This window comes from Anopheles gambiae, chromosome 2 (genome assembly GCF_943734735.2).
Source record: "Anopheles gambiae chromosome 2, idAnoGambNW_F1_1, whole genome shotgun sequence".
In the NCBI taxonomy this organism is placed as follows: Eukaryota; Metazoa; Arthropoda; class Insecta; order Diptera; family Culicidae; genus Anopheles; species Anopheles gambiae.
The window spans coordinates 55,026,590-55,042,983 of record NC_064601.1 but is presented as its reverse complement, the minus strand read 5'-3'; the positions used below and the strand labels follow the sequence as shown (position 1 = coordinate 55,042,983).

Genomic DNA, 16,394 nt, shown 5'->3' with positions numbered 1-16,394 from the left:
TTTGTCACTTTATGGGCGGTAAACTGGGCGGTATCGATGGTTGTGGTAAAAGTTGTTCGTTCATAACCACGAATCAAGTAAAGGAAAATTTGTTTTTTAACGATTCAGTTAAATCAAAACTCCCTGTCTGCCCAATTCTTGGAGTGATTTTGTTAAGCGATAAACAATCGAAACGAAACATTCATCTGTTTCAATCAGTCTATTGATCGTAATGTAAAGATAAAAAAGGCTTGAATGACACGTTAATTAAAAGCCAGCCCCATGCCATACATCACCAAAAGAATGGAAAACTAAAATTACTGGGGCCACATCAAACGGCACTAGAAATGTATTTATGAAATTCTTTCATTACTGAATTACTCGCAAATACGAGAGTGAAAAATAGATGATAATACCCGCATTACACCGTACGATCATTTCATACCCTACTCAGCAGAACTAAATCCGGCACCCTGGCCCGACTTTGACAGATACACTACGATTAGTCATGGGACCGTCGGTCGTATCTTCGCCCACCATTGTCTCGCATAGCCGCGCATAGCGTGCAGGCAGCCAGCAAACATACGTATGCTTTCAAGACGATAAAAGTACAATGGGAAATATTATCACATTCCTACGAGTTATATGGTGATTAAGACATTATAAACCATCCATAGGACATAGCTTTTCCATTCGCCCCAAGCACTGGAAGCATATTCGCTGCTGCCCGTCTTCTGCTTTGTGCCATTTGGTGCGGCTTACGACTAATGGTGTTGTCTGTTGCTTTCGCTTACTTCGTCGACCAGAAGAGGAGTAAGAAAGTGTCACTAAACTATAGCGTATGGGTTACTCCAGCAAGGCACGTAGCAAATCTGGCGCGAAAAGACAACGCTCGTACGTACGTATTGGAGCTGGGAGTTTGTGGTTTATTTGGCTCCTTTCGTGTAAGACTTTATTTTTCTTTTGCCCCTGAGAACGCGTGCAACGTTGTCAACCTTTTGAAAGCGGTACGCTGTCACATATGCCTCAAAGTGCTAGTGTCTAGTGTTGATGGTAGGATCAGTTCTCATCTCCAATTCCAATGTGAGATCATAGGCAAACGGAAAGGGTGGATGGCTACCCTCATTAACAGATTCCTAATCCACTAGTCGAACGATTTTTCACGCCTCGCACTACCGTTTGAAGCTTCCGTTTCGGTGTCCGTCGTTATCCTACCAGGCGCCTCCATCCGTGAGAACGCGCTTGACAGACAAAGAAAGAAGAGCGAAAAAAAACCCCCAATGGACACTCAGGAAGCATTGGGCATTCACATTCACCACATACCTCGGAAAGGACGGCCACCTAAAGTAAACCGAATTTCCAGCTCGTTGACTTTGTTCCCTCGGCCACAGTCCATTTCCGCAGTCCATCGCAGCGAGCATGGACCAAGCAATCCCCTTAAGCTCCAACGTGTTGAATATGAATGTTCGTAAGCAGTAAGGTACGAGAGCAGTACAGGAAGAGTAGGGACGGCGTGTGTGTAATTCATTGTCATTTTTTTTCTTGCGAACCGATTCGTAATGGCTGCTAATCGGAAAATTATGTTCTTTTCGTCTGGTCCTGCTGCTGGACGTCAACGGTACACAATGAAAGTGTAAGGACGTGCGGCTGTGAATAATACCAAATATATGTTCTGCGTGTATGTGTGTGTGTGTGTGTGTGTGTGTTTGTATGCTACGTGTTTACTCGCTAACCACAGAATTCAATCATTACAATTTCAACGTGACCGCTTGAAAACTGAAATTTTGTTCGCTTCCTACAATAATTTGCTTGAAATGTTTTAGTGCTGCTGATTTTTTCAGAATATTAACCAAATAAATGGTTATATTAATAATAAGAGAGAAAATACGTTGCGTTGACGCACTTGCCTTCTGGCTGTCAGATTCGCTACCATTGTTTTACCAATATGCGTGTGGATCAACCATGAAAAAGTATCACTTACAGCTACATATTACTGTACGTTTGTCAGTTACGTGATACTACATCACGGATTAAACCACTTAGACCATCGCTGCCATTGACAGCTTAAAGTTCAGCGAACACAAGTGTGACCGAGTCCGTGAATGATTTATCGTATTTCGAAGCCGTTCACATTTTCATCGATCACGAGACATCTATGTGGTTCGTTTGTCAAAAGCAGGAAGCAGGCTTTTCATCTCTGTTTCACCATTGCATAAAAAAAAAACGAAGACTGCCAACCGAATTTTGAATGCGTGAAAATTGAGTTCCCAGAGGTCACCGCTTACCAACGACAACCACAGCCCGTTCGAAGGGTAAACATGTATTACACCCGTTTGCGAGTTTTACAGTACCGTCAACCGATACCCACTTGCGTCACTTAAACGTTTCCGCATAATATCGACAAATAATGCCCTTTTTAATTTAATCCTCGCATATACTCCCACTTCGGTTCTCCGTTTTGGTTTCGGTACAAAGTGGGGTTTGAAAAATCAACACACACACACAAAGTTTCCCATTCACGCCAACATTGAGGTAGGTGCCGGAATGCCAGGCATTTCACGTGAAAAAGGACGCACTTCCCACGAATTACTTTTTGCCTGTGCAGAGCTGAAACCACTACTGGACACCTGAAATACGACTCTCTAGAGCCGATCTAGCACGGATCGATCGATGGCCGCAATGCGAATCGTAAACCGTGGTAAGTGTGTGTGTGTATAAGTGTAATCAAAAGGGTTGTTATGATGCTGTGCCCATATAGCGCCTCTAACCCATATAGCGTTCCGTTTATCATGAATGTGAGAAACACTTCTACGTTACATTTACACTGCATACTTCTTACCATTACGGCCGGGGATAAATCGCCAACGGGACCATTTTTCATTATCCCCAGCTGGATGAATAATTGTGCTGAGCAGAATGGCAGTGTACAGTGCGCTAGAATCGTATCAGTATCCATTAAAGAATGCTCCTTAAACGAATGACTAGCCAACCAAATTGATGTCTTGTAATATCGTTTTAATGGTTTCAAACCCATCCGGGAATTATTTAATTTAATCATTTTTTAGAATGATTCAACTTTAAGTGATTGTAAGAACTTCAACATGTAACTTATAGATTCCAACATTTATTTAAGCTAGAAGTGTAAACAATATTTAAAAAAGTCTTCTTCGATGATTATTGTACAACAAAACAGCCAAACTATTGTTACTATTTTGCGTGTTAGTGAACAGACCATGACTCTTGCAACTTAGTAAAACTACAACTCAACCTCAAACAATCTTCAAATGTTACTATAAACTTTTAGCTAAGCACGCAGTTAATTAAGACAATGTAAATAATTATAACATTATACAAAGCAGTGAACGGAAATTATATGCATTTAAAGCCAGTTATTACGAAACTTAATTATTGGACTGCATCCCTTTGCATTGTACCTTTTTTTCTCAGCAATTTCTTACAAATGAAAGAATGCACCTAATCGCAGCGACATTATAATGCACCACTTTCATTCGACACCGTTTACTATTCACATTGTGTGTTTTCTTTTTTCGTTGTTCTATTGGCGCACCGTATGCCGGAAAATGCAACAAGTTGCATGCAGAAAAATGGACTGGGAGGTCTGTAAGGGTACGAACGGCTTTTATGCCGTTTTCTTGTTTTCTCGCTTCCTTACCTCTTTCTAGCTTTCGCTCTGTCTTTTACTGGTACTTGTGAACAAGGCTTGGTCCTTCAACCGTTTACCATTCCTTCAATGAAATAGTCTATTTTTTGTGCAAGACACTCAACGTTGCCGGTGAAGCTGAAATAGATTCTCCGTTTGGCATACATTCAAAGGACCATGTTTTAGCCTTTTCGACTCAGACGAGCGGAATGCCTGTGCAGAACGTGTTGAAGCACTTCAGGGGTCATAATGTAGTGCACTTTATTTAGCAACGGTCTTATATTCCACCGTTTTCATTGTTTCATACGCGATGTTCAAAGGCAGGACCGGAAAGCGATTGGAATGTCGTAAGTTCTTAAACATGTTATAATAGGCGGTTTTCGAAATATACACCACTTTTTTGTGGATCGCATTGTTATTTGGAATATGTAATATGTTAATATATGCTTTACAGCTTCACAAGAACAGTGTTTGCTCAATCAGAAATTTCAACAGTATAATTTAAACGTTGCGGGATGCTTGGTGGCTTTCCACAATCCAGTAGAATCCATTCCAAACGAACTCAACCGCATGCAACAGTTGAGTGGGAAAATATAACAAAGCCACATGCCACAAAGTAAGCGAAATGAGCAAAAGACCAAAGACGAGGAAGCGATTTCCACCATCGTCTCCGGATTGTGTGCGCCTTTTCCGGCACTACCAAGAGTTCCGGTGCGACCATTTTCCGTTCCATTTCCGCAGCACTGGGAGTGAGGCAAAAGCGGCAATTGCCTCAGTATCAGCTACGTTCCCGCTAGCTGATTAGGATCTGCTGCCGAATAAGTGGCTTTAAAGAAACAATTTTCATTCTATTATGCTGCCTGTTGACGCGCTTTTTGGACCAAGGCAGTAAGCGGCCATCCTTTGTTGGAGGGAGGAAGACGGCTCTGTTCGCAATCGTACGAATCCCGCTCCACAGTGATCCGTAATCCTGTGCGAAGGAAATGATTTTACTTCGCTGCCATTGGGAAAACGATTTCTTGTTTTGATCGCGGTGTGGAAAGATGCTGCCACTGGCAAGTAAGCGATGGCGAAGAAAGTGGCGAACCTTCAACCTATCTCCGACTTACTTAGCACTTGTGGCAGTGAGTGTTGGTAAAAATAGCATTCATCAGCAGTGGCGTGCATCGGGAAGATTGTAATTTTCCATCACTGGAAGTAAAAACGGAGGCTGCCGGTAGCTGTCGGTAGGGTTTGGGAAGGGTAAGTGATTCATCGTCCTTCATTGGCGTGGTCGGGACTACCCTTATTAGTCTATTAGACAACGATGGTGTTTTTTTCTTTGTTAGCTCCTTGTACGTGTAAAAGGGAAGCAAAGAAAGTGTAAGGGTGGCGTGAAGTTTATTCGTCGATGATGGAGTGAAAACCATTTTACAACGTCGGAACCACACTGCTTTGCGTTATATTCAATACATTTATCCTGCTGTGTCGTGCAGCTGTTGTGTAATTAACGAAAAGCTTTTCTCGAAAAGAAACGCAGCACTTCGAACGGCAGTATAGCTCGGCTCTTTATTGTGACCATAATTCCATTTGATTTAACAGTTGAACTCAAAATGAGCACTTAGAGCGGCTCTGAGAGCTCAGAGCTATTATGCAAATAGGAATTTTTTGCACCATATTACACCGCAACTGACATGCTTCGGTGAGCTATTTTAAATTAAGCTGCAAATATGACTGCACGAATGGGTCGAAGCGTTGATTATTTTGACAAAGGAATCTTTTGATAGATTTGGCAAAAGATGCTAAAGTGCATGGGTGATTTAAGCTAAAGATAATTTTAGTGCTGTGGATAATTAAACTGGATATGCCTTGTTCTTCGCCACAATTGCCAATCACCCAAACTTACCAACGACGGTCAGCAGCATATTGTCGAGCAGGAGTGCGATGGCGACGATGACGAGTACCAGTTTCCGTGAGCCGCGCCATCTTATCACGTTTGCCTTCAGCGATGCCCACGAGCCGGGTGGCGGCAGTTTCGGAGAAGAGCTGTGATTGTGGCCGGTGCTGCTGCTACTGCTGTTGGGTCCCTGACCGTTTCCCTCCGAGACCGTTGCTTGCATTTCAGCTTACTCGACACCAGCGGCTGCCGGGGCGGCAGGGGAGGTGGAAGTGTGAGCAAGGGAGCGACCCAAAACAACCCATTCCAGACATTTTTGCACACGGTTGGTGTTGGGACGCGGTGGTCGGTGGAGGTGTTGTCAGTTGTCGGGCCCGCATTTACATCGATGGTCCAGGTTGGTTGGTTGGTTGGTTGGTGGGTGGTTGGGCGTCCATCGCCAAAAAGCGGAACAGGAAAGTAGAGATTGAAATGAAAAGCGGATTATTTTCTTTCGCCATTGCGAACGTGCCGATGCAATGGGGGAGGTAACGAAAGGTACACGATGTGGTGGTTGGGTCCGCACGGGAAGGGACACAGAGGTGGGATCAAAGACCGACTGGTTCTGGCATGGGTCGGTTCCTGCGGAAGCATTGCTGGCGAGATTAAAGTAAAATACCGCCCAAGACGCTCGGTAGACGTCTGGGTGGCAGTGCGTGGGTTCCTGCTGGAGGAACGCGGGATAGGATGAGATACAGGAAACGTAGAAGCAATGGAAAACGATTGTATTGTCGTAGGAGGAGAGAGAGAAGGTTGGGGTAGGGGAAGGGACGATTTCTGCGGGGACCCACACTCTGCACGCAACGATTGCGGAAGGATCTAATGGTGATTAGGATGGTTGTAGCACGGTTGCGAACGACAGCCGACCGTACTGTCTTACGACAATTGAAAAGTAGTCCGTATCATATTTCATGATTTCCCAAGGTGACGTTTTTATTTCCGCTACCACGAATCAGTTATGTCGCACTGCATTATAACTGTCCTTCCTGGGGATGCTGGTCGAACTCAACCGACATGAAATGATACGATAAGTTATGGGCTAATGTTGGGACGATAGGAGTTTGGACACTTTATCATCTGACCCGCTTGTAGACGAAGTGACACGTAAAATCAATTTTACTAAGACTATTTCTTCTTTGTGCATTATTTTAAATGCTTTATTGTACCTAATCGATTGCTTTGTTAGTTTTGTCCTACAAACAAGTTGTATCGGTCGCTTAGCTTCCATTGCTACTAATGCGAAAATTAGTAACACATGTAAAGATGTACGAATAAATATACAACATTAGCGAAAACGGTTCAAACTATATGACTCAAAACGATTCACAATCGTATTGACTAATCTTCTAAAATGATAATTCCAAACACAGATTTCTCATGCTGTTTTTAATAAGTTTTCTGAATTGTATGAAAACAGAAAACGATACATAATTTAACTTAATTAACAAGTGAATTAAGCTCGCAACTCCTTTCTGTTTGGCATCTTTCGTCATAGGTAATGTCACTATTCTTCTTTCAGGATGTTCAATTTACATGATGAAGTGTTCATTTTTCGTTTTTTTAAAGTTGAACTTTTGAATAACCGTGCAGATTGTAGATCTTGTGTTGAAAGGAAGTTGAAATATGTTTTAAAACAAAATTGGAGAGCATTTCAACTGTTAACGATCAAACTTGCTTAAGCTTGCAGTAATCGTGTTAAATTTACACAAAAAAGACGTATTATACTTTAATAACACGAGAACACTCGACTATTAGAGTATATGTTATATTTAATAAAAACTAATTCAATCGACCATTGGCGGTATACAATCAGTTACTAAACAAGGTATTAGAAATTGTTAGAACAAAAGCTTCCTTTAGGGATTCAGAAATATTAATGACACAATAAAATAACACTGTCTACAAAACTCATAAGTTTACATCCTAAGCCTCGAACACGATGATTGTTATTTATAATCATCTGTATAAATAAGACATTCAGAACATAAACAGCATGTGTAAATAAATTACACACAGGCAAAATGGAAATTGGTAAGAAACATTCAGGTGTTTAGGTTATTTTGATCGTAGGAAGGTAATGAAGCAATCTGAATATTAATATTAGAAGTGTAGATTTACTATTTACTGTTACTATTACTATTAAGGATAATAAGATAATTTGATGAATACTTTGGCAATCTCAAAGTATGTTTTTTTATAAAGCACCGCTCTTTGTACAAAAAATAGCGAAAAAAAAACTATTTTTTTAGTATCTGAAACTTTTCTGATTATAATTAGCTAATTTTCTTTACGATAATTTGAACTCCCACTACGTGCCAGAAAATAACTTCCTAAAAAGCACAAAAAGCTACCTTGTTTTTTATATATAAGTTTCACTTGCATGCATGTTTAGTTTGAGCGGAGTGTGGGAAGTGATATATGCAATCAAAATAATGCTACTATCGAACCACCTCGACCGACTTTGCTGGCTGTTGGAATTATGCCGTGTTATCATTGAAATGTTTCCCCAAAATCCCCGGCATCAGCGCAGTGTTCTCATTAACAACAATATCCATTTACACGTGCTACCACCAGCAGCCGCTGTGCCGCACTGTAATGGTAGAAAAGTACACACGTTCCAAATTAGAACATCCAATGCCATCGGCAACAATGCGTCGGGTCCACGTTCAAGTTCACTATCACGCGCTCTTCAATTCGTGCAAACCACTGCGTGGGTTGCAATGTTCATAGTGCAGCAAGTTTTTCACTACCAGTCCGGATGCAAGGCGATGTACCGATTAGCGCCTCAAACAACGCAGTGCCAAATGACTCGGTTTGCCCCCATCCCCGTACTCCTGCTACTACGGTGCCGATGAATTAGCTCCGCTTGCAACTCATCCACGTTTGACCACCTTTGCGAGATGAATGGATGATTGGTAGCATTCGTGACAGGTGCCGGTATGTGAAGCTATGTGGATTGTAACCCGTGCACTAAACGTGGCCCGACCAGAATGGGGCGGAATGGAGAGATTCCTATCTAATGTGAACTATGCGTGGTAAGAGATGATTGAGCACATGAACGACTCGTTGCGCTGGTTGTGGTTCTCCGCCGCTGCCAAGAGAAGACAAAAGGTAACTGCGCCATAGTGGGCCTTGCTGGGCGGCCGCCGTACCCGGTAGCGGTAGCCAAAATGGAGCTAACGGGTCGTCACGTGCTAATCACTCGACCGTGGTCAATGAATGTCACCAGCTTGTATGGTACAGTGAGGTGAAATGCAGCTATTAGATTGCTGGACGCTTATGAGTTACTAAATGTGTGCGCGAATTGTTTCACAGCGCATGTCGTCGGTGTGTGTGTGATGCTTGATTCTATTTTGCCAACTTCCTCATTTCTGACAATTAAGCAAGGCGTGTGACGATGCATCTCGACGTATTAAGGGCCTACCAAGGGCCCTTCATCTACGACCCAAATGTGTTTAACCAAACGACGGCGCTCATAAACAATCGCTCACTTATTTAAAAAAGATAATAAAAGGTAATTCAAATAACAGCACAACAAGCAACATTCTTAATTCGTCACGTTCAAGTTTAAATAGGGATTATGGTTTAGCTGTCAGTAAACAACAAGGCATTAATTGCCCAACGCGCACATCAGCCAAAGGCAAAACAGGAGAAAACACGTGGACAATCAATCAAACAGTCGCTAGATGCATGTTCTTATTAGATACTTTGTTTGGACAACAAATTTTAACCTGTTTGATTATGAACGAGTAAAAATTGTTGTCATGTTCTTTACCAAGCACTAGAAACAAACGACGGTACAACAAAAAATGCGAACTCCTGTTCAAGAGATCAGCTGCATCACAATTTTTTAGCACACCGGTGTGAATTTATGCTGTGCAAGGTCGTTCATGGTTTAGTGAGCTTCAAGATCGTTATGAATGAAATGTCATCACACACGCCAGCACGTAAACAGATTACATTTCCATCTCTCATTAAATTACCTTTTTGAACTATAGAAAGAACGAGCGCGAGACACACCAGGTTGTGGAAACCTTGCACACCACCAACTACTGCCACGACCGTACTAACATACGACTGCAAAATAGCGTCTAACCATATCAATCACGTAAAACACAAATTAAATGCCTTGTATCTGCAACAGCGACGGAAGATGATCGTAAACTTTCCTTAGATGGTACACCGCAACACGCGTTTGGCAACGAAACGTACAGCACTATTTTATTCTACACTCAAGGAAACGAGGTAGCGAGGTCGCGTTCGAGCAGCCACGAGTATGGGTTCTTAAAAGCGTTCCTTGGGATTTGAAAATTTCAGACCCAACGCAACAGAAATGTATCGCGAAATCGATCAGTCTGATCGGCACTCGTCTGCCACGATGCTAGCCGCGCGGATCGCTAAGAAAAACTAACAAAACATTTCTCCCTCGATGCGTCGCTGTTATCTTAGTCGCTACCTCCTTTGAGCGATTACCTGCGTTACCCCTTCTAAGATGAGTTTCGCTGTGTGCCCTTCTCTTTCATTTTTTTCGCTCTCTCTCTCTCTCTCTCTCTCTCTCTCTCTCTCTCTCTCTTTCTCTCTCTTTCTCTCCTTGTGTGGGTCGTTCTGTACTCTTACTCTCTTTCTTCTTTTCATTTTTCTGATGTCGATCATAAACACACTCACACTCAGGCGTGATAAAGCTTAGGTATATGTACGCACAGAACGAGCTGTTGTCCAGCATCGGAAAGCTACACTTATCTCGACCCATCCTCATTTGTATTGGGGCATACATCTTCCTCCTCATCATCATGCGGTTTAAAAGCCACAGTTTTTGGAGCTTCGGTCAAGCCATCCTCGAATGAGACACGACCGGTCAAACCTCCTTAGCTTCACACACATTTGACGGTTATAATCCACGTTGGACAACAAACGTTCGGCGCGGCTCCACAGGTATCAGTGGGCGCGTCTTCAAACGCTTCACACGCGCTTCTATACACAACCTGCCACAGCTCCATTCCCCGCATGGAATGACTTTCATCTCTTGCGTTTATTGAACGATCCAGATGAACAGCAGCATCGCTAGCACGAGAACTGCTACAGTGTGATACAAATGAGTTGCCTGTTGATGACATTGACAATTTGTAACATGATTTTGCTATACAGTTATAATAATAAAACGGAAAAGTTGGTCATAAAGCGCAGTTCTTTTTTGTGCTCATTAGTTTTCCTTTTTTAATGTAATACCTTTTATTACACTTATAAAAAAGCGAACAAAACTCGGCTCATTGTTAGCGGTCCTATTTGTTAACGAGCTGTCCACTACTGTTTAAAATCATTTTCAAGCATTCTTTCAAACTACCAACAAACTGCAAACTCTATCGCGCCCCAGAACTTGCTCTCCTAGTGCCGAATAAACCAAAGCGAAGCTTGGAAAGATAACGAGCTCCCAAACGCCGACAGGACGGAGAACCTGTTTTTGGGAGATCTTTTACTTCATTTTTTTCTCTGTTTGTCTTGATGCGATGCTTTGTGATGTGTTTTGCCATCTTCCTGGATGTGTGTATTTTTTTTTATTTTTAAGTTTAAAATATTTGGCAAGGCTAACTTCTTCCATCTTCCCCGGATATGAGCACGGAGAACCACGCGACGGTCTTATGTTAGGGCCGTAAACAGTAAAGAAAGCAAATCTTTAGATTGTTTTTGGGGTATCCTAATGCGTTTAGAACGGTAGCATTTATCGACCGAAAAAAGCTTGGACTGGTGGATGTTTTTGTGCTTGCTAAAACGAAAAAAAAGCACGTGGAACACATGTGTATCCGGAACAGGTTTTGTGTGTTTTTGATATTGCTAGGATTACAAGACATTAAGCTTGTTTTCTATAATTTTATTCCATTCTATCACCGCATTAGGAAGTGTTTATATAAAAAGTAACTTGCGTTTAATTCGTTTTTTTTGTTGTTGCCGTTTTATTTATAATGGAACGTAATAAACAATGCTATTGTATACCTATAGTCATTTGCCTTATCATCCCAAATTCATGACTGTGTAAGTTAAATATGTTCTATACAGTCACATACGATAAACGTTCTCCGGTGTATGCAACAAGTAGCAAATCGTTGCTCGTGCATAATGTCAAGGAAAGAACATGTTCGTTTTACTCAGCTATTGCATTGTATAGCGATACCAGAGATGAAAAGACCTGATTATCTCGATCGCCTCACAAATCAGACGTGTTTTACCAGCGGTGCATTGCAACTTAAGTTTATAAATGGTACATATTTTACAAATGTAGGATTTAAATTGAATACAACATAAGTATATATCCGTAGTATTTATCTATTTACCAATGTATGATTTTTTTTTCTTACAACGTTAGTTAGTATATTGCTAGAAATTTGTTCGACACAATGTTAAAGAATAATATCACTAGACACGTAGTCAAATTATATCAAATACTACAAACAAAAGCGGGGTTGGATTTTTATTCGAACTGTCGGCCAAGAAAGCTCAACAACATATAAATCAGTCCAGAAAAAGGGAATACACATTCCAATGAAAGATGGGAATTAAAACAATATAAGGAATAAAAGCTTACCAGTTACTTTTCCATGAGTAACTAGTTAAAGTGAATAGTTACTAGTAACTGGTCGTCAGATTAAAAAAAAGTGAATCATTGACATAACTTAGCAAAATAACTAGTAAGCACTAACTGGCAAGAGCAACTAGTTACAAGTAATTCATGATCTGAGTGGAATGAACTACAAGATTAAAAGTAACTAGCAAAAATATCGACAACGGATAACTGTCTGGCAGACGAAGGCGAGAGACCGTGGCGGTTATGGCCACTCCTGAAGAAGGTCAAGACCTCAAAGCGGTTGTAGCTCCGGATAAGTAAGTAGCAAAAATATCGAATTTTCACTATCTGACAAGAATACATAGTAATAATTACTAGTTACAAATAGTGTATCGTTTAGTTGAAATAAATTAGTAGTGTAAAAGTAACTAGAACAAATAACTACTAAAGACTTAATAATTATACGTTAAGTGCATTAGTTGTCTGAATGGAATGGCTGAAATTGTTTAAAGAAACTCCTTAAAAAATAGTATCAAGTAACTAGGACGTTGTAATGAAGATTTGTTAGCTAAAATAAGTGACAAGAGTAAAAACTAAAACTGACACCAATTAAACAAGACATCAGACATGAAAAATGTAGGGAATTTGACCAGGTTCGAGACGATGTTTGTCTTGTTTGTTTGAGATGACTGATAGTGAACTTCTTTATAAGTTTCTTATACGTTTGTTCGATTGGTGTCAGAGCGCGAAGTAACTAGGTACTAATCCACAGTACCGCGGTGTAATAAGGCACTAACACAGAAATTAGTTATTTTTACCTATTAGTTACAATAAAAAAACTAAATGTTGATGTTGATCAATATCCGCGAAAATATTTTACTGTAGTATATACCTGTACCTGGACCAGTTTTTTAAAGCGCATAGTTATGTAGTAATAATTAACACAACTGATTAAACCAAATTGTTAAATACACAAAATAAATAAAAAAAACAAGAGACAAAAAAAAGGAGTTGCGAGTTTATACAATGGTATGATGTGTGACGCAAATAAACATTTTGAAGTTTTGTAAACTAGTTCCTGGAAAGTTGTGCATTCTTCTAGCTTTTGCTTTGATTGGCTTCCATAATCAACTCACATTATTTGGTGTAACACGGCATAATACAAGAACATTTTAAACACGCATTCCATTCAGGTGTGATAGTTGAACGGTGCTAGCGAACCCGAACGAATGTAATGAAGTTTTATAAAGAAAATTAATTAAAAAAAAAACTAAAAAATGTCCAAAGGAGTTTAACAGTTGAAGGAGTGTTTATTGTTAAATATGAATAAAAAAGTGGATTATCGCACTCGATTAAGGGAAAATCGTTCTCAAATATGAGCCAATTTTTATCCTCCCGCACTGATATAATTAGATATATTATTAATTAACCCAAAACATCAAACGAATAGATTTTTCATCGACAAAATCATTTTTAACACAAGGTTTGGTTCTTAATTCATTTAGCTTTGATCATTTTTAGATTATTTAACACTCATTCCTCTTACATGCTTCAATGTGATTATCAAGAGAAAAGAAGCCTATATCGAAGCAGTTAAACAGTCCTACATCTTTTCCAAGAGGTCCATTAGCTATATTTAGTATTTTAAGTAAATATTAGCAATTTCACCTTTCTATAGTGTTTCACAGGTATGGTTCTCGCTGCAGCGACGGAAAAGGTTTGAAAAGCACTCTAAAAGATAAACACCACTGTGAACAGGTGGATTTGAAGCGGTTCTGAGAATCTATCCGACTAGTTTTCGTGTCGTTGTTTTCTGTAGTAAAATCACGACTGTGTGCCGATGGTTTTGCACCTTTTTGCTTCTTCACGGATTAATTGAGATACAAGTAAACTTTTGCCGGCCGTGCGCTAGACCGTGAAAATATGATGAAATTTTAATGTAAAAAGTTGCTCTACCGTTTCCTGGTTGTGGGCCGCACGGACCAAATCTGACATCAACTCGACCCTTGTACCACATCTGTCAACTTTTGTGCGTTTGGGCATAATTATTTCACCCTGTTTTCACTGAATGGAACGGAACGGAAATCGGGCATCCAATAGAACGATCAGGTTCAATAAAGGAAAACTGTTAAGCTACACCCTGAACCCAATAACCGCCGGTAGTTGGAAAGTACCGCGATTGGGGAGGCTTTGCGAATCAACATATAGAGTTTTGCTTCTTTTATGCGATGGCAGCCACGCTTTCCCAATTGTCGGCGTGATTTGCTGCTTCTATCGCCCTCAAGTCCTTGCTTCCTTCCGGTAGTTCCTCCGCATTCGTCGCGTCTTGTTTCATCCGGAACGACCGCTTTCTGGTACGACCGCTTTTATAGCAACAATCAGCGATGATAACGACCTGTAAACGGGTCCCGGCTGCTAACCGACTGTAAAAGAGCTCGATTTTTTTTAAAGCTAGTCTTCATTCCGTTCCTTTTGTGCACGCGTTGCCAGGTGCGAACAGGATAAGGGAAAGGCAGCAAGAAAAGTGTAGCACGAAAAGCAAAACGACAAACATGAAACACTACAGGAAGCCATTTTCAAAGCAACGGTTGTGCACGACGGGTGGTTTGAGCGAAATGGATGGGCAACAGCCGCATGGTTGTGCCAGGATATAGGGAAATATTGTGCCACAGCTATGGCATTTTTCGCACGTGGCACGGCAGTCCCGGCCGAGACGCTTGCTCATGCTGCCGCGAATGTTGGCACGGGTTTGGTATATATTTCACTCTCTTTTCATCCCAGCATTTCAAGTTCAGCTGAAATATAAATAGATACTCCACGATGTTTCGCATCGTGTGCAGTGGATGATACACAACATTTGTTTGGTTTTAGTACGGTGAAAGCTTGCCGGACGGAAAAGAGCGTCACCTTTGGTTGCCAGGCAACCGTACAGAATTGAGTTTTCGGCGTTGTTAATTGGATTTAAATGGTTGGATTGACTTTAATTTGTGGAAGATTCACATCTTTCCAAAACAAAATCACAAAAATAACATTAAGAGAAGTTTATTTCACAGCAGGATTAGAACCATCACGACAACGTGCCGCAAAGTAAGCTCTTCTACTGCGTAACAACCCCTCCTCAACCCCATAGTGCTGGTTACTTACATGATTCGGTTGCGTTGTGGGTCTACGGGAGGGATCGCAAATGAACCGGAAGTCTGCGGAGCAATGTCACTTCATCTTGCAACGGAAGCTTAGCGACAGTACCGTACCGCTCGAATACCCGACGGCTGCGGTTCTGTGGAATTTTTCGTCGAATGTTCGCTGTTTTATTAGGTCGCCTGTATGTGGTTTACTTCCTTGAAATGGAAGTCAGCAAATTCGTCACTACCGGAAACGGCACTCACCCAGGAGCCTGCCTCACTGGACACCAGCTAAACCACGTGTTCTCACGAGTGTTTCTGCTATCCTGTAAACTTATACAAGGCGACCGCAACCTGCAGGATGTATAAACGGGTAAAAAACAACACTTTTCCAAATGGACTCGAATCGAAACAGAACCAAATATTTTTCCGGCTTCTGTTTGGATTCCCATTTTCCGACGGACTGGTCTGGGAAGCGGCTCGAGCATTCGATTCGGTTCGTTTGCGTTAACGTTCGATTAGGTTCTGTACCGGGGAGTAATGCGAAAATATTGCGAAAAACAACCATGGCGAGTGGGTTCAAGCGGTAAATTGACGAAAAACAATATTGAAATCAAACGTAAAACTGCGCTGCTGAGCTGCGGGTATGTAATCACTTTAGTCTTTCCGAGATATTATCGACCAGTATGAGTATATTGAATGGTTATGCTGTTTAGTAAACCCGGCTAGTCTATATTACACTACACAGTACACTGTTTTTGTTTGTCATGTGAACATTAATCAATTCATTAGAAACCAGCGCACAATCCGTTCTTTCCATCGCTTTTGCCAATAAAAACGGCGGGTTAAGACTTATCACTTTTAACACTTTTGTACCAAAATTGGCACGAACGCACGGCAGCACTGTATTGCAGAAGTTATGACGCAAAGTATAGGAAATAGCTAAGATTGCCAAGTGATTGCCAGATGCAACATGAAAAACCCTATATCAAGTGTCACTTGAATGTCGTCCGTTTTCGAAACACATAACCCTTGGCTGATATCTTACCGGAAAAGAGAACCGCGGCCTGCTGTGACGAGATCCAGTCTCGTACTGTGCGACACGCTTGCAGCTGTCCAACGAATGGTCGTTTTCTTTCCGAACGTTAGGCTAGCTGGCAA

The 16,394-nt window shown here is 41.2% G+C and overlaps 1 protein-coding gene across 3 annotated transcripts in view; it reads right to left on the bottom strand.

Annotated features, from left to right (window-relative positions):
• Nucleotides 1-16,394, bottom strand: part of LOC1274624 (synaptic vesicular amine transporter) — a 27,230-nt gene extending 10,836 nt beyond the window's left edge. Inside the window, exons 1-4 of one of the 3 annotated variants that reach the window (XM_061652502.1) lie at nucleotides 16,282-16,394; nucleotides 15,498-15,587; nucleotides 15,256-15,388; nucleotides 5,526-5,762 (exon numbers count right to left, since the gene is read on the bottom strand). In XM_061652502.1, coding sequence (XP_061508486.1) covers nucleotides 5,526-5,739 — 214 coding nt within the window. In that variant the 5' untranslated portion in view covers nucleotides 5,740-5,762; nucleotides 15,256-15,388; nucleotides 15,498-15,587; nucleotides 16,282-16,394. Of the gene's footprint in view, nucleotides 1-5,525; nucleotides 5,763-9,538; nucleotides 10,015-15,255; nucleotides 15,389-15,497; nucleotides 15,588-16,281 lie in introns of those variants that run through there. The other 2 variants (XM_061652501.1, XM_061652503.1) reach the window with 2 other exon arrangements.